The 22,417-nt window shown below is 38.3% G+C and overlaps 2 protein-coding genes across 2 annotated transcripts; both read left to right on the forward strand.

Moving 5' to 3' along the window:
- Positions 1 to 13,155: 13,155 nt before the first annotated feature.
- LOC149006708 (amino acid transporter AVT1I-like) lies at positions 13,156 to 16,528 on the forward strand. The gene is made up of 3 exons (XM_089166966.1): positions 13,156 to 13,683; positions 13,914 to 14,521; positions 14,606 to 16,528. The coding sequence occupies exons 1-3, from the start codon at positions 13,449 to 13,451 to the stop codon at positions 15,116 to 15,118; spliced, it is 1,356 nt and encodes a 451-aa protein (XP_089023092.1). The 5' UTR covers positions 13,156 to 13,448; the 3' UTR covers positions 15,119 to 16,528.
- Positions 16,529 to 20,075: 3,547 nt separating this feature from the next.
- LOC149006709 (amino acid transporter AVT1I-like) lies at positions 20,076 to 22,078 on the forward strand. Its single transcript, XM_089166175.1, has 3 exons — positions 20,076 to 20,569; positions 20,794 to 21,401; positions 21,481 to 22,078. The coding sequence occupies exons 1-3, from the start codon at positions 20,386 to 20,388 to the stop codon at positions 21,991 to 21,993; spliced, it is 1,305 nt and encodes a 434-aa protein (XP_089022301.1). The 5' UTR covers positions 20,076 to 20,385; the 3' UTR covers positions 21,994 to 22,078.
- The last annotated feature ends 339 nt before the right edge of the window (positions 22,079 to 22,417 follow it).

Consider the following 22,417-nt stretch of genomic DNA (forward strand, 5'->3'; position numbering starts at 1 on the left):
CTAGCAAATCAATAGCAAACTTGAGACTGAAAAACCCCCAAAACCGATTTCTTGATGGGCTTAAAAAAACGCTGGGATTTATACTTCACCCATTAATTTTCATTTTTTAATCTTCATCTAGGATTTGAAAAATAAGGATTTAGAATTGGTAGAACCAGGGATTTGGGAATCAGGTAACGAAAGAGGGTCTGATTTTGTAAATTAATAAACTTTAGCCCCCTTAAAATGTAAAAATAAAAAATTTTAAATTAAAAAAAAGGGGCAAATTCGTCATAAAAGTGATAATTTGTCATTAAATTGATTTTTTCAATAGTTTCTGGAGACGTAGATGCAAAGTCTTTGTTTTTTTGGACTAAAAATGACATAGACCAAATTTCAGGAGGTTCAGATGAAAATTACCCGCAAAATTATTGGTTGATTTGCTCAGTCCTAACTCTATTTGATTTAGTTTTTGTTAGAGATGGTGGCAGCGTCTGTTGTGGAAATCAAAATTGCTCTTGAAGTTGTAACGTTTTATGGAAACTTGTGCATGAGGATTTTACGATGAACTTTAAATGCAAACCATTTCTTTTTTTCCCCCTTTTTTATATTATTATTTATTGATTGATAAAAAACAAGTTCGGAGAAGATTAACAAATACAAAGATCATGGTGGGTAAGGGTATCTCACTGGATGGTGTTTTTAGTGAGGAAAGTATTGTGAGCTAAGCTAAGAAGCCAAGATTGTGTAGCGGTGCATTTGAAGGTGAGAAACCCCTCTACTTCTCCTTTATCCACTTATTCACAAATCGCATTACTAACATTGGATTAGGTTGAGTTTTGTGAAAACCACTTCATTCCTGACTTTCCAAATCCCATAGCAAATCATCAACCAAATCTATAAAAACCAAGTGAAGATAGGTTTATCTAGCTGCGACTGAAAGTGAATGCATAGCTCCAGGAGTTCCTGTTGGGTTATATTTTCCTCTCTTAACCCTAATGGTCCTGAGGCCCAAATCCACTGAGACCAAGGACAATCAACAAATGAATGCCAAGTTGATTTGCTGCTTCGACAACACAATGCACATAGAGAGTCAGCTTTAGTCCACTTGGGGGTAGTTTGAAATTTAAACTAAAATATCTTTTTAATTTAGGGTAATTTGGGATTTTAGAAAAAAAATTAACTGAAAAAAATTGATAAAAGAAAAAAAAAAGACATTTGATAATTTTGGTAGATGAAAGGAAAAGTAAGTGATGTTATCCAACTAAGAGAGACCAAGTACTATTTGGTCTTATTATAAGGGAGGCAAGTGACATATATCCAAAAAGTTAAAAGATCTCTTTGTTTGTATCTTAAGCCCAATTGATAAGATCGAAGACAAGATATACATTTTAATTTAAAATAAAATATAATAATTTGATAACAAGTTAGTAACGGTCTCTAAATTAATCAAATTCAAATCTAAACCATTAGTTAATCCGAATCCAAACCACGTGAAATGAGGATCGATCTAAAATTATAATTTTTCTAATGATCCGTATTTGGGCTCGGTGGTTTCAGACCGATCTTTGTCACTCCTACCCTCTGCTTATCTTTATCCAATCGCAATCCTAATCTAAAACATCATCAACTAGAAGAGGAAACGAACAACAAATCAAGCACATTTGGTTCATCAGGCAAATCTGGGCAACTTGGTGGAAGGGGATTCATTGAATAGACCTCTCACATAGCTTGTTCCCTGATCGTCTGCAACATCTGATCTCACTTTGTCTTTGGTTGGTGGATCGAACAAATTTATTTGTCATGTGTTTAATTTATGCTAATGTCTATTTCCCCAATGCTTGCTCCTGTATATTCAGCCATGCAAAAAAGACAAGCTTACTTTTCTGGTTCTGATTACGTCCACAAATTTTGCACCAAAGGGATAGAGAGAGAACCGCCAAACCGAAAAAGAATGCTTCTCTCCCAATCTACTTGTATGTATGGTCAATGATCATTTGGGACCTCCCTTACCCGGATCAATATCAGGTTCATTTCTTACATGAAAATGGACCGTTTATTTTTTTGTAGATGTGTGACAAGTGTCTTAGAATCACATCAAATGGTGGAAATCCATTTACAGGTCACATCAATCAACTGACTAACGTGACTTGTAAATAGATTTTCACCATTTGAAGTGATGCTAGGATACTTGACACACATCTGCAAAAAAATAGATGGTCAATTTCCTTATTAGGAAATGGTCAATTTCCTTATTAGGAAATGGACCTGATAATTTTCCCCCTTACCTGCTCGATTAAGTTCATCCATCCACTAGTAAAATTACAGTTTGAGCCCCCATTAGTTGTAATTTCTCTATATAAGTTTTTACCCAAAAAAGAAAATAATATTATCTATAAGTCTCCATTGTATTCATTTTACATCATTGAAGATAGAAGTGTTTTGCATCACATAATATGAAGAGGTTCACGTGGGGCCCACAAGGGTTCTATCTCAAATTCATTTTGTCAGCACTCATGGATTTATATCCTTTACAATTCCTTGTAGTTTCCTTCTACGATTGTTTTTTTTTGGTCAACAGCACTTCTTTTAAATAATTAAAAAAAGTACAAACTGCATGAGTACACAAAGGTCGAAACGAACCAAGGAGCGGCATATGACCAAACTGGCGCACATGCAATGGACAGGGCCAGCCAGGATAAGGGTTGGGTCAAGCCCAAAATGGATCGCGTCCATAATACCCTTAGAACAAACACCCACATAGGGGGAGATTCACACCCCGGCAGAACCGCCCGACAACCCGCGGATGTGAACCGTCACAGGATCCATGGTTTTAGTCTATCAATAATAATAAATACAAATACGGATAATCAAGAGCAAGAATAGTGCAATAATTAATAAACAGGTTACAGGAGTCCAAATACTCCGATGAATATCCAAGAAATAATCAAAGGAAAGAATCAAGAATCAAATGTAATATAGAGTTCAGCGGAAGCAAAATAAAAAACTAGGTAATCTTCATCTTCGGAGGCTTCATGCTCGCAGTTCATGTATCACGTCGGCCACACGGCTCAAACGAGAAGGCTCTTTCATACGAATCATCTCCAACCGACGTTGTGCAACCATCGTACGTTATATAATACATACAATGAAAGGAATGAGTTCCAACGAACTCGGTAAGGAACAAGCAATCTCATATATATGTCAACACAATCCACGAATGCACATATGAAATGATATGGATGATATGCGAAATATGAATGCTACTAAGATCTAACTATGCAAGTCTCTATAGCGACATGCTTTAAGATATACACCAGCCCTCCTTTGGGTAAGTCTCATCACTCGATCCGGCAAGGACCGGTTACCCGAGGGATCCGGGCAAAGGGGTAAGTCCACACACGGCTCTCAAAACCGTGGTGGGGGTTAAGTCAACACTCTCTCACCACGACCATTGGCAATGAGTACCGGCGCATGTCGGGGTTTCTAATCCAATGCAAGGTCATAATGGTAACATACTATATGAAGTCCAGATACTTCCCCTATGGCACCAACCAACCGGTTCGGATCCTTCGCAACCTAGGAGTGAGAATCCTCACGGACGGCTACCCGTTGGACTCCACTCCTTAACCCTATGGTCATCCACATATTATTGGGGCGGATGCTCTCATGACTCCCGCGACACCCGGTCCGCACCTTGGACGTCCATGAGCCCAACCCTAACATATGCAACCCTACCATTACATGACCAATAGTGGACCACCGAGTCTCCGCACGGACCGGTTACCGGTTGGATGAAACATAGTCACGTCACCATGTCACGGGTCACCCGGCCAATTCCCCCGCCGAAAGGGTAATAGCATGTGGGGTACCTAGCCATGCAATTCTAGACTCCCTAAGTATGTCATCAAGTAATCATGATAGTGCTGGAGACATCAGCGAGCATGTGTCCCATTCCAGACCTTCGATATCCCAAGCCAAGATATCCCAAAGGAATACCCCTTCCATCACAACTACACTACAATCACTCTTTGTCATACCATGAATAGTTGTGCAATATCATAAAAGATGAAGTACATCAAAGAACACCACTAACAGCAAGTATACAATAAGATTCACATGCTTTATACAATTACAGCAAGTTACATGATCAAAGAATAGTAAATAGAACAATGAATCATCATGTATATGTAATTGCATATAAATAAGAATGCATGTCCTTACACCGTAATTTAGTAGAAGTCCTCTAACTTGCAATCCAAAAACTATTATAAGACTTTTATTTGAAGCAGAGAACACCTAGGCATAGGGTTACAAGAATGTATAAGTCACATAAACCAAATTGAATCAAAACCGAAATCTATTTGGTCATGACCAGCCGGCGCTGTGCCGGTCGCTTAGGTTAGCGACGCCACTAGTGACCGTCCCAAAACAATGAGCTTCAATCGAAACCGGGCTTCGATTACTCGATTTCAATCCGGTTTTCGAGTAATCTCATCCTAAGTCTCAAATTAAACACTCCCAAAGACAAAAGGGTAAGAGAAAGCAATCCCCTATCATCGGTGGATTATCCCTAACCCTCTCCTTTATTGGATTTTCCATCTCACGAGCGTGGTTCGTTTATGGTTATTCCATCTCACGCACATAAAAAAAAAGGTAAAGAATAACCAAGGGGTAATCACGGTGACGAGGGAAAAAGGGTAAAATCGAACTAACGGAGATAAGAGAGTAGAGAACGAAGGGTTAGTTCAATACCTCACACCGAAAGCGAGAAGAAGAGAACCGATCCTCCAAACCACCGTCGATTCCGCAGACTCTTTCGGATCTTCCCCGCAGCCGTCTTAACTCCCAAATAAGAAATAACGAATAAATTAATCGTTAATGAGACGGAGGTTGCCTTTTATAGAAGTCCGGGGCAAAATAGGGCAAAATCCCCGAAACAGACCGGGCGGTCGCTGGGCTCGCTAGGTTAAGCGACCGCCACTAGTAACCGCCCCCATGAAATTTGTCATACAAGGGTGCTTTGCTCATGGGGTTGAAGACCAAGTACAACCAAACCCAAATGAAGACATGGGGGAGATCATAGTCCGAAAAATCAATCATAATAGGTTTGTAACAAAGAGGTTAGGGTTTCATCATAACATATGGCTCATGAAAAGGTTATGATCACGGAAAGAGAGGGAATGATTGTTATCAAGAAAATAGCAAGAAATCATAGGAAATCTAGTTTATGTTAACAGAAACATTACCCATGAGGTTTCCCTCACATGGAAGGTTACAAGAGGTTTCGAAAGATCATTCAAGGGTTAGGGTTTCAAGGAATTTATTTGGCTAGGGTTAAGATCATGATGATGATCATAGATCTCAAAGAATAGAATGAGATCATGGAATAGATGGTTGCAAGAATGCATCATCTTCTTCCTGATCTCAAACAAGAACAAGAACGAAGAAAGAATAATTAGAAATCCTAATTAGGTTAAACATGGATCATGAATAAAATATAGTGATCAAGTTTAGGTTAACACAAATATCACCCAAGGGAAAGAGAAACAACGAATGCACAATCTGAAAAAGGTGTTGGGGAGTTTCCAACAGATAAAAGAACAATAGGGTTTCATATATGGTTACCTCTCATAAGAGTTGGTTACCTCTCATGAGAGTTACCCATAATTAATTCTCACAAAAACAACCCAAGATAGATAAAGGAAAATCTCATTAGTATTTCAAAATAAAGGATGGAATTAGGAAGGGTCTACTAATGAGAGAAAATAAGGTTCTCAATTAAAGTGAAGGGAAACAAATTCAAATCATACAATTAGGGATTTACTAACAAGAATCCGTGTATCCCACGAAAAGACTAGGGAGAATAAAGATTCACCCTTAGGGCACAGAATTTACAATCAAGAAAGGTTTTGGGGAGAGTCCAATGAATTAATAGAAAATAAAAGGGTTGCCAATTGTTCCAAAGAAAAACAAGGATCAACTCCTCAATCATGAGGACACAAGGGAAGGTCATGGTAATAATATGAGACCTTCCCCACAATAATAAAGATAGGTAGGAAATTAGGGAAAGTATCATTAAGAGCTTTGGTGGAATCAAAATCAAGGATCATCGCCATATGGCTTCAAGATCATAGAGTGAATTGGGGATTCAGTCTAGGGTTAAAAGAATTAAAGAAGAGGTCATTACAGTAGTGTAACACCCTTCTCATGATCAGAAAACAGAAGTAGAGAAGAAAGAATGAATTAAAGAAGAAGCGAATTGAATACCAACAAGAAGAGAAACCGATGAAGAAATCAAGAGATGCTTGAGGATCTTTCTTGGCCGAAGGAGAGGTAAGGAATCTCCCACGCTCCCAAGGCTTAGAAACAGATTGAGAGTGAAACACATGGAGTTCCCCCTTTAAATAGCACAAAGAGTTCAAGAGTTACTAGGGTTTCACCAAACCGACCAAACCGACCCCGTTGGTTGATTGGTTGCCAAAGAGGAAGTTCAAAGGTCGATCCCACACTATCTAGAGGTTTAGAAACATGGTGGGAATAGTTTACCACGAAATTAAAAGAAATAAAGCTTTGAAAACCTTCAAAACAGATATTACCAAAATGCCACCGCCGGACAAACTTATTCAAAAATAGGGATTTAATGGACTAAACTTCAATATTTTGGATGGGCTTTCAACACATCATACTACTTACCTAGTATGGAGGGAAGTCTTCAAACCAGGTCCAACTAAGCTAGGTCCATCAACCAAGTTCTCTTCACAAATAAATAGTTCAACACCAAATCAAATAAGGTTTCCATAAGGAAACACCATCATCAATATCCATGGGTTTTGGGTCAAACACCATATCTCACGAGATGGCTCACAAAGACATCTTCCTAAGATTCAAAGATAGAAAAACCGAAATCACGGTCAAACTTCAAAGTCAACATTAAATAAAACCCGACTTCACGCAAAAGGGGGGCGGAAACCCCACCACACGGGGGGGGAAAAACAAAAACACCAAGAAAAAAAAAAAAAACCGCGGCAACGAAAAAAAAAAACACGCCGGGGGGGGGGGGGGGAGGAGAGGGGGGGGGGGGGGAGGCCCCCCCCCCCCCCCCCCCCCCGCAGCCAGTCAAGCCGACGGAACAACTGACCCAAAGTTGGAGTTGTCCGCGGTGCACCAAAAAAAACGCCCGGCGGTGTGCACCAGAAACGCGTAAGCCGAACCAAAGGAGCCGGATGAAAAAAAAAAAAAAAAAATAATAAAAACAAGAAACAAAAACAAAGCGCCGCAACCACATATCTAAGGGGAAACCCAGATCCGGAAACGGAGAAAGCGAAACGGAGGCGGGAAAGAGGGAGGCGGAGACGGAAAGAGGAGCAGGAGCCCGGGAGAGAGAAACGAGAGAGGGCGGGAGAGAAAAAAGAGAGAAGAAAGAAACAGGAGAGAAAACAGAGAGATCGGGAGAGAGAAACAGAGAGGGAAAACGGGAGAGAGAAAATGGGAGAGAGAAACAGAGAGGGCAGGAGAGAGAAAACGGGAGAGAAAAACAGAGAGAGCGGGAGAGAGAAACGGGAAGGAGAAACAGAGAGGGCGGGAGAGAGAAAACGGGAGAGAGAAACAGAAGGGAAAGAGAGAGAACGGGAAACGGAAGGGGAACAGGGGAGGCGGAGAGACTACTCAGGCGAGTCTCTCCGCCTCAAACGTCTCGATCTGATGGAGTTGCAGAGCGGCTGATGGAGGAGTTGCAGAGCGGCTAGTCATGCGTCCTTCTACGATTGTGACAGGTAGCATCTACTTATCCTACAATCATGATTAGATGCCTAATTGTAAATGAAATTTGAAAAATTCCTATGGGCCTGTTTGATTACATGAATTTGAAAATTTCAAAATCTATGAAGTCATAATTTATAAAATTAACTGTTTGGTTAACCGAATATGTGGAGTGAAATCTATGGGTTTATTAGTGATTTTTGTGAATGTGCAAATGTTTAGTGTTTTTATAGTAGGGTTGAATCTACAGATTCACATTTTTAGTGTAAAAAGATGAATCTCTAGATTTCTGAATCTAGAGATTTTCACAACCAAACAGGTATAAATCTCGCATTCATGAATCCAGAGATTTCAAATCTCTGGATTATGTAACCAAACAGGCCCTAAAATTCTCTTATGAATTTCTAAATCTCGACGCAATTCTATTTTCCTCAACTCGCGAAATCAGAAAAAAAAACCCTAAAATCTCTCATGATTTTTCGTCTCTCCCTAAAATTGAAAAAATCCCTAAAATAGAGAACTACATGGAGACGCAAAAATAAAGATTACCCAGATAGAGACTAGAAAATCCCCATAAGGGGAGAGAAGAGACTAGAAAATAAAGAGAGATTTTATGAATTTTTTCAGATTTCATTTGAATTAAGCATCTAATTGTGACTCTAGGATAGTTAGATATCAGATGTGAGATGTCACAATCTTAGAGGGATATTACAGGAAAGAGAATTATAGAGGATATGAATCTAGTGGGAAAAAATCATTTGCTGTGTACATCTCTCTACTATGCACAGTGCAGCCCGAATCCAATACTACACAAATGTGAGGAAACACAAACTTCTACTGAAGAAGTTTTAATAGCTTTTATAATTAGAGTTGCTCTTCATCTTCCAACTTTGGAGTTGAAGAAGATTATCACGTGAAGTGCTTTTTTTCTCTGACATGACTCCCAGGAAATCAGCGAACTCTTGCTTCAAAGGATATCATTATCTATCATTTATAATGTGGTGATTTGATGGTTCGTAAAGGTTAGGTTTCAACTCCATGGAATAAAGGCTTTAAAAGAAAGGGAAGATTCTTCTGCGTCAAAGAAAATTTTGACTCAAACACTACAAAAGTTTTGCTACGCAATTTGCATTTGTATAGGATCTAACTCCCTCTTTTCTCTTTTTTTTATTTGGATCTCAATCTTGATGCTATTGCCAAGGCAACACATTGTTGTGTTGCTTTCGGCATCTTTAGAAGAAATTGTTCAAAAATTTGTTAATTATTGTGTTTTGGTGGAAAAAAAAGTGATTCTTTATTTCACTATCTTGCCCACTACTTGTATGTATCATATTTTATTGAACATAGCTTGGCAGCCGTAAGGTCAATTTTGGCGGATATTCCAAAACCCTAATCCAACATCAATTCTTAGTTAGATATAACTCTGTTTTTTTTTTTTTGGTAGAAGTTAGATATAACCAAGGTTCGAAAATTCGATTTAATTTCGGGTGTCGGTGGTCAGCGAAACCACCGAAACCCTTAAATGTCGGCGATATTTCGCCGACATTTAAACGAATTAAATTCAAATATTATGGGTCCCGTCATGGAACGAGCCCGATGAATATTTTAATACTTTTCCAAAACTACACATGATTCTTCCAGATTTTTCTCTCCAACACCAAAATTGAGATGTCACATCACTTTAAGACTTCTGTCTTTCTTTTTCTCTCTCTCTTTTTATTTCTCACGAGTCACGCCCTTACTTTTCTGGTTCTCTGCAATCACCATTGATGAACAGATGAAACTTAAACATCAAAAAAGAGAAAGTCGATTTCAGGTAGAGACTTAAAAGAGGTTTGTATTTGTTGATCGCAAGAGATTTTTGCAAATAGAGGCAGAAAGAGATAGAGAAGGGGTTCGTTTGTTCGCTGGAGATGATTTTGCAGAGAGAGGAAGACAGAGAAACAGTGGCAAGTTGCAGCGGTGACGGACGTCACTTATGGCTCGTCTTTGAGTCTTTGAGTGTGGTTTGAAGTGCTTCCTCTGTTTTTTTGGCAATTCTTATTCTCAATCCTCTGATCTCAGTTTCACAAAAGAATCAACAACAGAGTTAGCGGAAATAGCAGAACAAGTGAAAAAATCCACTAGAAAATGCAGAGAAACGGCGATATTTTGCCGATTCAACGAAATCAGTCGATTTGTCGACGAAATTCCGGCGACTTCCGGTATATTTCGTATCGCAGGTAGGTTTCGTATCGGTCTTGAGCGATACACCGAATTTTCTCTGATATTTCGCGACTTGTCGACGACATATTGAACAATGGATATAACTCCAATTGGTCTGGAATCAAGTTACATTGATCTAATTCTGAACAATTTTTAGGTTTGGGTTAGACCCATATTCCCAAGTGTAGAACATTTCTCTGACGACGTTACAACCACAAATTATATGGAACTCACAAGTAAAAACAATAAAATATTTTTTTAAAAAATCCCATCATCCAAACCCTATGGGCTCTCTGTAATTCGTGGTCGACAGCTGTTGGGGTAGACGATCCGAACTCCATATCCCCCCCTCCCCAAACTATGGAAAAGAAATGCAAGTGTAACGTAAGTTTTTTGGGATCTTTTGTCTTTATAGCTAGCTAGAGAATAATACTATCACAGGTGGAAGATAACATTATTTTCACATATATTTTAAGAGACTCATCTATAGTCTATTTTTACAGGATTCAAAGATAGATCTTCCTCCTGAATGTGTAATGAAAAGATATAAAGGGTGTACCATTTTTTATCTGATATGATTAAACTTGAAATTATGCAAAGGAAAAGAAAAAGAAGAAAAAGTTGGATGGTGATGTAAGGTTTAGCTTGAAGCCTTCTATCCTAACCCCACAAGTGAGGATCAGAAATCTCAATAGAGTTAGAAATTCTCAACTCAAACCATATTTAGATTCATGGAGGGCCAAGACTGATTCAATTCATCAAAAGCAAAGCTGCACCTTATCAGAAGTCATCTTCATAACCGAATGATTAAATTTTCATATAAGGTTCTTATCAAAGTGCTTCGTTGCATGCAGGCCTTATTTTCTTTTTATCATATATATATACACGCAAGGTTTAAAGTATTTCACGATACCATTCGATACTAACCGATACGTATCCATATTTGACCCAATTGATACGATATGTCTCAAAACGTCTCTCCATTGAATTACACTAAAATACATTAATTAGAGTGATACAATACTCGATACAAGATGTTACGTCTCTTAAAATCACCTGACCGATATGATATTTGACACCGATACTTTAAACCTTGTATACACGTCACTCTTGTTATATTCTATTATATTATAACATTCAATTTTTACTTTTTAATGTTCAATGGATCTTGATCGAGTCCTCCATTGTATTGTATGAATCACATCAATTAAAAGATAAAACCTTATCCATGATTCGAACTACTTTGTCTCAAGGAGATAAATTATATTTTTTGGGTGACATAAAGTTGACCCCTTCTAGTAGGGACTTAATCTAAAACACAATTATTGCTTCCATTGAAAAGGAATTCAAAGCACGAATTCATCTTCAGTGACTGAATGATGTAATAATTCTGACCTAATAAAATATCAAACTTCACTCGTGCTTAAGTACTGATATTTATAGACTCAAGGCAAGGTTTAAAGTATTTCACGATACCATTCGATACTAGCCGATACATATCCATATTTGACCCAATTGATACGATATATCTCAATACGTCTCTCTATTGAATTACACTAAAATACATTAGTCAGAGCGATACAATACTCGATACATGATGATACGTCTCTTAAAATCACCTGACCGATACGATACTCAATACCAATACTCTAAACCTTAACTCAAGGGATAGCAAGAAAAGAGAGGAGAGAGAAGGTCTGGAAGGATAAAAGTTCGAACTCAAATACTTTCTTAGTTTTACGATCTCTATATAAGAGGCTAAATACTACTTATATTAAAAATAGATCTATCTCTTATAGTAATTTAAATAATGATCTTAGATGTTGGTGAATTCACCTCCATGGTTGGAGAAGCTTGTGCTGTTAAGCATGGGGTGATGTTTGAAATGGTAAAATTTTTGCTGTGTAAATGTAATAGTTTACAAATTTAGGGGTGAAAATGTAATTTGCTAAAAGTTATAACTTTATCCCTCTTAAAAATCATTATCGATATTTATGTCATTCTTTTATGAATCGATTTGTTGGACCATACTAATCCAAGGACTATGCAAGTAAATATTGACATGCTACTCTAGAGATGGTCCTAACACTCTCTATTAATGGTAAAAGATTGATTTTAAGTGATTAGATGTCATTGAAGAGGATTTATCGTACAATTTACATGCGTTCAACCCGAATGATGTACGAGCGAAGCAATGTTTGACAATTTTAACATCATTAGTTTTTTTTGAACAAAGATTCATCAATAGAAGGCAGGCCAAGTAAAAGACCCATAATTTACAAAGCTAGAATTCACACCACTGACACGGCGACATATTGCTGACATGTCGGTGATTTTTTGTAGGGTGTTGATGAAAATTCGATCCTGGTTTCGAAGGGTGTTTAGGGTCATTTTGCCTTGAATTTTGTTGTGTAATCTAATTTGATACTAATAAACACTCGGGAACATTATTTGGCCTGAAACATCACTTAATCTAAAGTTTTTTATTGGCACATGTCTGGCTATATGCGGGCACAACTAGAAGTTTGGAAAATTCATATAAACTAATATAAATATGCAAAGAGAACACAAATGCACAACTAATGAATAGATGTACTAAAATTTACAATTCATTATACAATTATGTTGAGTATGGTTCATGCTTCACATTTTGTTACCGACAAACACAGGGTTTGCTCACTTTGACAAAAATTGAACGAAAAATCGGTGAAAAACCGAATGAATCTTTATTAAATATGTAAATTGGGCGATGTATCGCCCAAATGTCGACATTTGGCCCTCTTTATGTATAATTTGTGTCATTGGGGGAGTCGTGTTGCCCCTAGCAATATATCGCCGACACAGTGTACCGTGATATCACCGGAGGTGTTATGATAACAGTTGAATCTACTTGGATATGGCTTTCCCAGCCTGGTCCGACACTCCTATGAATCTATGATGATGTAAAATCGTTTCTGATGCTAAAATGTGTTGAAGAGGGACCAACGTTTTTGTGAAATTTTAACGTAATCAGCCAAAGTGGGTGTGGACAATTTCCTACCCGGGCCAAGCAGGGAGAAAGGCATTTTAACTGAACTCTTTCTGTTCTACCCAAAAAAAAACTGAACTCTTTCTGACCAGATATTATGAGAGAGAGAGGTAAACACCACATGACATGTTAAATATGAAGGAAAACAGCTCAGTTGGAAAGAACAAATGTAATCTTCTTGCAGGAAGTTCAGATACAGCTTTCTCCTTTCTCCTTTCTCCTTTCTCCTTTCTCCTTCTTCTTCTTCTTCCTCCTCATTATTTTGCTTTTTTTTTTTCTTCGTCTTTTTTCCCTGGGTTCTCAAGTTCGTTCTGACTCTTTTGGGTTCAGTTATTGGTGCTCGCATTGCAATCAAAAGGGTTGTCAAAAAGTGGGCAAATCACTAGAGGGATTGTGATCTCTGAGAAAGAATAGGCTTAGGAGAAAGCAGATCTCTTTTCAACTGCTTTTCTTTGCTTCTTTTTTGAAACGTTAAATGGATATCCACCCAACCAAGCTTGGACCCCCAAAAAGTATCTTGAGTGGGGATGACCTCGGCTCTCTTAAAAATCCCTTGCTCTCCCACCATGGCCATTGTGAAGCTTCATTGCCGAGAATGGAAGCCCACAAGGAGGAAACCTTGGAGAACCAGAGTAGCCACCATACCCTGCAAGCACCATTAGGGACCACCTTCCTTAGAACCTGTTTCAATGGACTCAATGCCTTATCAGGTATGTGTTTCTCTGTTTGAAGATGTTTTCTTGTGAAATTCTGGCCTTTTTTGTGTCATCATTGCTTATGTTTGTGATAAATCCCTGTCTTACTCCTTTGCCGATATGACTTCTATTAATTTTTTTTTAATCATTTTCTGACTTGCTTCCTACTGAGTTATAACCGAGTTGGCCCTCTGTTGCCGAGTTTGTCTTTGATTTTACTAGTGAATTGTTTCTTTGATTTGCAGGAGTTGGTATACTATCAATCCCATATGCACTTTCTGAAGGAGGGTGGCTGAGTCTGCTATTCCTTTTGATCATTGCAATGGCTTGTAACTACACAGGTCTACTTCTAAAAAGATGTATGGATGCACACCGAGTGGTTAAAACCTATACTGATATAGGTGAGCTTGCTTTTGGCTACAAAGGAAGAGTACTGATAGCCATGTTCATGTACCTTGAGCTGTATCTAGTTGCTGTGGAATTTTTGATATTGGAGGGTGATAATTTGGAGAAGCTGTTTCCAAACATGAGTTTCCAAGCTGCAGGGTTTAGACTTGGTGGGAAACAAGGTTTTGTTATGATAGCTGCTCTTGTCATCTTGCCCACAACATGGTTAAGGAATTTGGGTGTACTTGCCTATGTCTCTGCTGGTGGGGTTTTGGCTTCTATCATTGTTGTGGTCTGTGTTGCTTGGGCCGGTTCAGTGGATGGTGTTGGATTTCATGAAAGAGGAAAGCTTTTGAATTTAACAGGACTGCCCACTGCAATCAGCTTATATGCCTTTTGTTACTGTGGTCATGCAGTTTTTCCTACATTATGCACTTCCATGAAAGATAAAAGCAAGTTCCCCAAGGTAAGAATGCTACCATTTCAATCTTCTCTTCCCAATTAATCCTCAAGTCCTTACCAGACATGAAGTCCTGGTTTCTCCTTACAGGTGTTGGTGGTTTGCTTTATTCTTTGCACCCTCAACTATGGATCAATGGCTGTTCTGGGTTACTTGATGTATGGAGAAGATTTGAAATCACAAGTGACATTAAACCTTCCTGTTGGAAAGCTTAGCACAAAGATAGCAATCTACACCACATTAGTCAATCCGTTCACTAAGTATGCCATCATGATCACCCCGATTGCTTCAGCTATTGAAGATTGGTTCCCATTCCAAACAAGTAGACCAATGAGCCTCCTTATTAGAACATTTATATTGGTCAGTAATGTCGTCGTAGCTCTGACAGTCCCATTTTTTGCGTACCTAATGGCATTCATTGGTGCATTTTTGAGTGTGGTTGTCTCGATGTTGCTGCCGTGCATCTGCTACCTCAAGATCTTCAAATCCTCAAGAAACTTCAGTTTAGAGTTGGTAATTATTTGTGGGATCTTGCTACTGGGGACCATAGTTGCAGTGTTAGGCACTTATACTTCTCTTAGGCAGATTGTTGAACACCTGTAAAAACATCTTAATCGAAAATGTAAAACCAGCTATTAATTTCAAGTGCAATGGAAGATCTAGAGAGATGTTAAATAAATGGCTAGACAACAAAACCCACAAATACAACCAACAGAGTGGGAATAACATAATCTACAAGAGTGAAAATCGCCCTTGGTTCCTTTGCTTGCTTGGAACTTTCAAAATTTAGTCATCTTGTGCCATGTTGTGTATGTACCATTGGATCCTTCATCAAATAAAGGGGATAATGACATTATACATCTTCTGACTCTCCTTCAACCCAACAGTTGTTCACAGAACTAGACCCATTTACAGAGATAACTAGTGTCCGTTTATCAATGGTTTCTCCTCCTAAGTGGTTATTTCTTCTGCCTCTTCACAAAGGGAAGCTTATGAGTGATTATCAGAACTCCCGTGGGAACTTCCATTCATCGGTGCCAAGTGTAAGACTAATCTTAGTGTTTCATCCACTGCCAGAGAAACAGAAGCCATTAAGCTTATGAGTGATTATCAAAACTAAAGCTTTTCTTTTGCTGCTCTACTTGTAATTGGTGATTGGGTGGCTAGAACTATTGTAGAGGACACTTTTATCTTTGATGTCTTGTAATTGATCCTGGTATCAAATCACCTGCTTTTCTCTCATAAAGTTAAAAATGATTTTCCAATAAAGATTGTGTGGATATTCTCCTCGTATAATATCCATTGATGGGTCAACGTAGATGAGCAATGTAATGTTGGTGATGAGATCATTCTGGGCATATTCCTTTACTGAGGTTTGGGTTGGTGACTCACAATATTTAATGAGTATTGTCTTCTCATCATTTATCTTTTTACAGTCCAACCCTAAGAGCTTTTAAGAGACAAATATGCAGGGACGAGAGGCTTCTTTGCTTCTGTTCTTGAATTATCTTCTTTGTATTCTTGCAATCCTTGGCTTGCTGGTATTAAGAGAATGGTGAAAACTTGAATGATTATATCTGCAACAAACATGTGAGAAATTTTGGAGCTAGTGCTGTACTATAAACTGGCAACAGGGCATTCTTGCTGCAAACGATAGGGACAAATCAATACATATCTCTGGATGGTCCAACAAGTTTAACAATCCGGATGAAAAGAAAAAAGCAAGCAAACAGAAAAAAATGATGAGATTCCTGTCCCAGGAAAAATTTTACCCTCTGTAGTATCCACAGACAGATTACCCAGGAAAAAAAGAGAGACTAGTAACCATATTTGGATTAATTTATCTGATTCGATTATATATCGAACAATATTAAAGAAAACTTGTGACATAACCAAACAGTTCCTCGTTTTACCAACTCATTGATGAGTAGAAAGCTCCAAAACGTGATTCAAGCCAACCAAATATGCTTAAAACAACACAAATTTTTTGATGGTGATGAATAATAGAAAGAGTTGAAGCCATACACTCCATTTTTTACCCCTCTGCTTTTCCTGCTCCAATTTTATTCTCAATTTATCTTCTGTGATCATGCCCACCATTGAATCTTCCACCATCATCAAGATGTCCACCTCCACCCTTTTGGTGAGTTCCACTCAAGGTCTCACTAGTGTGGGATTTGCCTTTTATGTTATCAGGCAAGGGGAGTAAGTGATCTATGTATTTTCTAAAACTAAAGTCATCCACAGATAATCATCTCTGATAAGAAAGAAGCAACTCTGCACCTTGTTTTCCAGTGGAAACAGACCTGGAAAGCATTGACCCCTGCACCAAGCTTCTTGTCCACGACTACACAACCCTTCTTAAGTAAGTCAAGCCACACAATACTCATAGTGCAAAATAGAAGAGACATGTTTCAACTATAAGTAGTGGCTATGACAAAAGCAAGCTACTTAGTGAAGCAAATATTTAAATACAACACACAACAAATTAGTCAGCACATCATGCAAGAACAAAGAGAGCGACATTGACACAATATTATTTTTGCTCCATTGTGAAATGATAGTGGGTTCAAATCTGGAAACAACTTATATAAAAAACCAGGGTACCAGGTCTAAAATGGTGAAAACCAAACAAGACACTGGGTATGCCCTACATGACTCCCTTGTACTAACCTATACTTAGTCAAAACTAAGATACTCAAAGTGTCTGTCTGATTCCTTCCAAGAAAAGTCTTTCTCACCCACAAAGCCACTCCATCTCATCCCACATTCCCACTTGGAAACTCAGTTGACAAGAACTGTATAGCCACTTTTATACCTAAACTCAGCTCATCCTGGCCTAAATTGCATCCATGATTGGCAGTACTTGGCTGTGATTCAAAACATTCCTATGGCAAGATTCATTTTATACGGTAATCTACCTACTACAATAGGCACAACTTGTAGCCTGAGAACCCAGACAAATGTTTTCAAGCACTTGCTTGACATGGGAGGCTAGTCATCAGATATTCAGATGTGCATTAGCAGTAGCAGTGGACCTGGATGCTGGCAATGATTGGGTGGCTAATGATGGACAACCTTCAGGGGTTCTATTCATCCAATGGTGGTAGGAGCTGCAAGGGGTGGCTCGTGGCAGAGAAGAAAGCAGGGAGAATATGCAGGAGAGGCTGCGGGAGAAAAGGGCAGTGGAAATGGAGTGGGTTATGGCAACTTAGGGAGTAAAAAATTAAAATGGAAGAAAAAGAAGTGAAAGTTTGCTTGCTGGGGATATCAGAAGATACCTCTGAGTAAATATAGGGTAAGTATAAGGGACTCACAGAGCTTCCCTATGAACTATATCAAAGTAAAAATTTTGAATGGTGACAAGCCAAATAACCAAATTCAAAAGCCATTGCCTTGACATGGAGCTTAGTGCATGTTGAATAGATTTTTTTTTTTTGGTAAAACAGCACTTCATTCATTGAAGAAAGAAAAGTACAAATATATGAAGAAAAGAAAAATACAGACCCACATGTTGAATAGATTTTGTAAGTCTATGTTTTAGTTGTATTTGTAATTGAACTTACTAGTATTAGGATAAAATTACAATTATATTGAGATTACGGTTTTAAGTTTCCTTATAAATAGTCTTTGTGGAATAATCTAAATGTATCAATTCCTTCAACGGATTTGCCCATCTCGAGGATAGGGATTGGGGGCAACCAAAGGGTAGTACTTTGTGAGTGTGAGGTTTTTAAAATAGTAAAATCTCCTTTTCTCTCTGGTGGACGTAGGTAAAATTTTGTCAAACTACGTTAAATTTCTTTTGTATATTTTGCTTGTATTCTTCTCCATTCGTATTTATGCACTTATATCCCTAACAGAGTGTATGTCATATACATATATAAGAGTTGATTACTTTCAACTCCATGGCTACAGAGGAAACAAAGGGAATGTACAGGAATTGAACACACATCATTAGTAAGAGAAAGAGTTTTTTACGTATATGTCCTCCTAGTGAACAATAAATTAATGTTGGGTCCGTTTATTTCAATATATTATGTTTAGGTCCCAACCAGAGTACGATGTTAAGTATTTTCAAATTTCAACCAAGAAAGGCCAAAATACCCTTTGATTGTTTAAACAAAATATGTTATGATTAAACAACCCTTTTGTGATTCACAATATATTTTTTTAAACTATATATTAATTAGTGTTTATTGACAGAAATTATGTCTTTTTTAAACTATATTAATTAATGCTTAAACTTCATTTATTTTATTACCCAACCGTGGTCCTCTCCACCACCATCACCTCCATCTCCGGCGAGAGTATAGCTATTGGTTGAAGACCACCTTCGTCCAACATAATCTAAACCTTCAACCGCGACATTGTAATGCACAAACCCCACCCTCACCCTAAACAGGTTGTCGCCATTGCAGCTCCCTCTGCTGCAACCGCGACCACACATAGATTCTGCAAATCCCTGAACCCTGCAGGGAGAAATTATTGAAATGAATAATGATTTATGTGTGGGAGTGTACCACCACATCTGACACAAATGTTTTTTCATTTTTGGTTTTTTTGGAAGGGGGTGAGGGAGGGTGTCAATTTCAATTCCCTTAACTTTACTTGCAAATAAATAGATGAACATCTGCAAGAACCAGACAAACAAGGAATCAATGGAGTTCTCTACAGTTTAGGAGGAAAGAATATTCTTCCACAAAGAAATTCCCCTTAATAGTGAAAGATTGATTTAGGAAATTTATCTGTGTTCAGCCAAAATAGTTATATGGACCAAACAGGGTGGGTGGGGATTGACAATTTCAATATCCTTAATACATTTTATTTTTTTAAACAAAGATTCATTAATTGAATACGGGCCAAGCAAAGGACAAGGAGTTTACAAAGCTGGAATCACCATGAACCTTAGGGTAGAAGAAAGCCAAAACTAAGAAAAATAAAACTTGTAACCTCCCCCCAAAAAAAAAAAAAAAAAAAAAAACTCCAATAGCTGCGGCAAACTGTGTTGCGGATGCTCTATCTAGGAAGGCATCATCTGTGGCAAGCATGATGATTTGGACTAATTCTACTACGTGGCTTCTTGATCTTTGTTATCAAAAGCATCTTTTTATTGGTCTGTACTGATGTAAGGACCATACACTAATTAGTAAGCAGTGATTTATTATTCTAAAGATCTTATAAACAAAAAACTTATTATGCTGAAGATAGTCCCCCACTCTTGTTTTTTGGTAAGTAAGAAAATTATTCGAGTCTTGAGGATGAGAACAAACAAAGATCCATGAGCAAAGGAGTGGAAGAGGGCTTGAGCTCTCCTACCTAGGTGAACAGCCATTGAGTTGATCTGCCTAGATATGGCTTTCAAGGCTAGGTCCGACACTTAATTGATGATGGAAAATTGTTTCTACAGGATAAAATGTGGTTAAGAGGGACCAAGTTTGGTGTGCAAATTTAATGTATTCAGCCAAAAATGGGTGTAGTAAGCAGGGGGAGCAAGAAGCTTTAATTGCAAAGTTTCTGGACCAGACAATGTGGGAAGGGGAGAGAGAAGAGAGGAGTAAACACCACATGGCATGTTAAGTATGCAGCAACAGTTCAGCTGGAAAGAACAAATGTAAACTTCTCCCAGGAAGTTCAACTGCAGCTTTCTCCATAATTCTTCTTTCTTTTTCTTCCCCTGGGTTCTCAAGTTTGTTCTGACCTTTTGACTCAATTGTTGGAGCTCATACAGCTATTAAAAGGTTTATCAGAAAGTGGGCAAATCATTAGAGGGATTGGGAGCTCTGAGAAAGACTAGGCTTAGGAGAAAGGAGATTTCTTTTCAACTGCTTTGCTTTGCTTTCTTTTTTAAAATTTTGATGTTCAATTGAATGGATATCCACCCAACCACACTTGGACCCTCAAGTATCATCAGTGGGGATGGCCCCGGGCTCTTAAACATCCCCTGCTCTCCCACCATGGCCTCGGAGAACCAGAGCAGACACCAGGCCCAACAAGCACCATCAGGGACCACCTTCCTCAGAACTTGTTTCAATGGAGTAAACGCCATATCAGGTCTGTGTTTCTCTGGTTGCAGATGTTTTCTTGTGAAAATGTTGCCTTTTTCATGTGTCATTGCTTATCTTTGTAAGTCCTTGTCTTACTCTTTACCCATGTGACTTCTATTAAATTTTTATATCACTTTCTCACTTGCTTCCTACTGAGTCATAACCAACTTGGCCTCTTTCTTGCTGAGTTTGTCTTTGATTTTACTAGTGAAATGTTTCTTTAATTTGTAGGAGTGGGGACACTATCAATCCCATATGCACTTTCTGAAGGAGGATGGTTGAGTTTGGTTTTCCTTTTTATTATAGCAGTGGCTTTTAACTACACAGGTTTACTTTTAAGAAGATGTATGGATGCACACCAATTGGTTAAAACCTATACTGATATAGGTGAGCTTGCTTTTGGCTACAAAGGAAGAGTAATGATAGCCTTGTTACTGTACCTTGAGCTGTATCTAGTTGCTGTGGAATTTTTGATATTGGAGGGTGATAATTTAGAGAAGTTGTTTCCAAGCATGAGTTTTCAAATTGGAGGCATGAAACTTGGTGGGAAGCAAGGTTTTGTTCTAATAGCTGCCCTTGTAATCTTGCCCACAACATGGTTAAGGAATTTGGGTGTACTTGCCTATGTCTCTGCTGGTGGGGTTTTGGCTTCTATCATTGTTGTGGTTTGTGTTGCTTGGGCCGGTTCAGTGGATGGTGTTGGATTTCATGAAAAGGGAAAGCTTTTGAATTGGACTGGATTGCCCACTGCAATGAGCGTCTATGCCTTCTGTTACTGCGGTCATGCAGTGTTTCCTACTTTCTGTACTTCTATGAAAGATAGAAGCCAGTTCCCCAAGGTAAGAATATTGCTATTTTCCCTTTCAGATTAGTTCTTAGAGTCCTTACAAGACATGAAGTCCTAGTTTCTCTTTACAGATGTTGATGATTTGCTTTATTCTTTGCACCCTCAACTATGTATCAATGGCTGTTCTGGGTTACTTGATGTATGGAGAAGATTTGAGATCTCAAGTGACATTAAACCTACCTGTTGGAAAGCTTAGCACAAAGATAGCAATCTACACCACATTAGTCAATCCATTCACTAAGTATACGATTATGATCACCCCGGTCGCTTCAGCGATTGAAGATATGTTTCCTTTCCAAACTAGTAGGCCAATAAGCCTCCTTATTAGAACATTAATATTGATCAGTAATGTCGTCGTAGCACTTACAGTTCCATTTTTCGCATATCTAATGGCATTCATCGGTGCATTTCTGAGTGTGGCTGTCTCAATGTTGCTGCCATGCATCTGCTACCTCAAGATCTTCAAGTCCTCAAGGAGCTTCAGTATAGAGTTGGTGATTATTGTTGGGATCTTGGTACTGGGGACCATAGTTGCAGTGTTAGGCACTTATACTTCTCTCAGGCAGATTGTCGAACACCTGTAAAAACATTACTTCCTTTCCTCTTTCTGTAATTTCCACTTAATCAGCAAGCAATATAGCTTCCAAAAAGGTTGCTTAACTCCACACTCCAGGCCTCTTTTACATTACATACACCTTAACACAAAAGGAAAACCCTGAAAGAGAAATTTCTGCGAAACTAGACAATGGATGGAAGGAGCTGCTTGGACTCAATGCAGATGTTAATTCACCATGACATCTACTGTCCAAAGTTCCTATTGAAATTGTAAAATTAGATGTCATATTCAACACGATTGACATTAACAATGTTATCTTTTCACCAATTCTAACAAAAAAACATGGAGGAGACTGATTGATATTCCAAATAGTAGCAATAATTTTGTTGGGTCATCAAGCAATGTAACAAGAGCAGCAATTCTAATATTCCTGCCACAAACTTTGCTAATTT

Source organism: Hakea prostrata, chromosome 8 (genome assembly GCF_041222555.1).
Source record: "Hakea prostrata isolate BN-2017 chromosome 8, UWA_Hpros_2, whole genome shotgun sequence".
Classification (NCBI taxonomy): Eukaryota; Viridiplantae; Streptophyta; class Magnoliopsida; order Proteales; family Proteaceae; genus Hakea; species Hakea prostrata.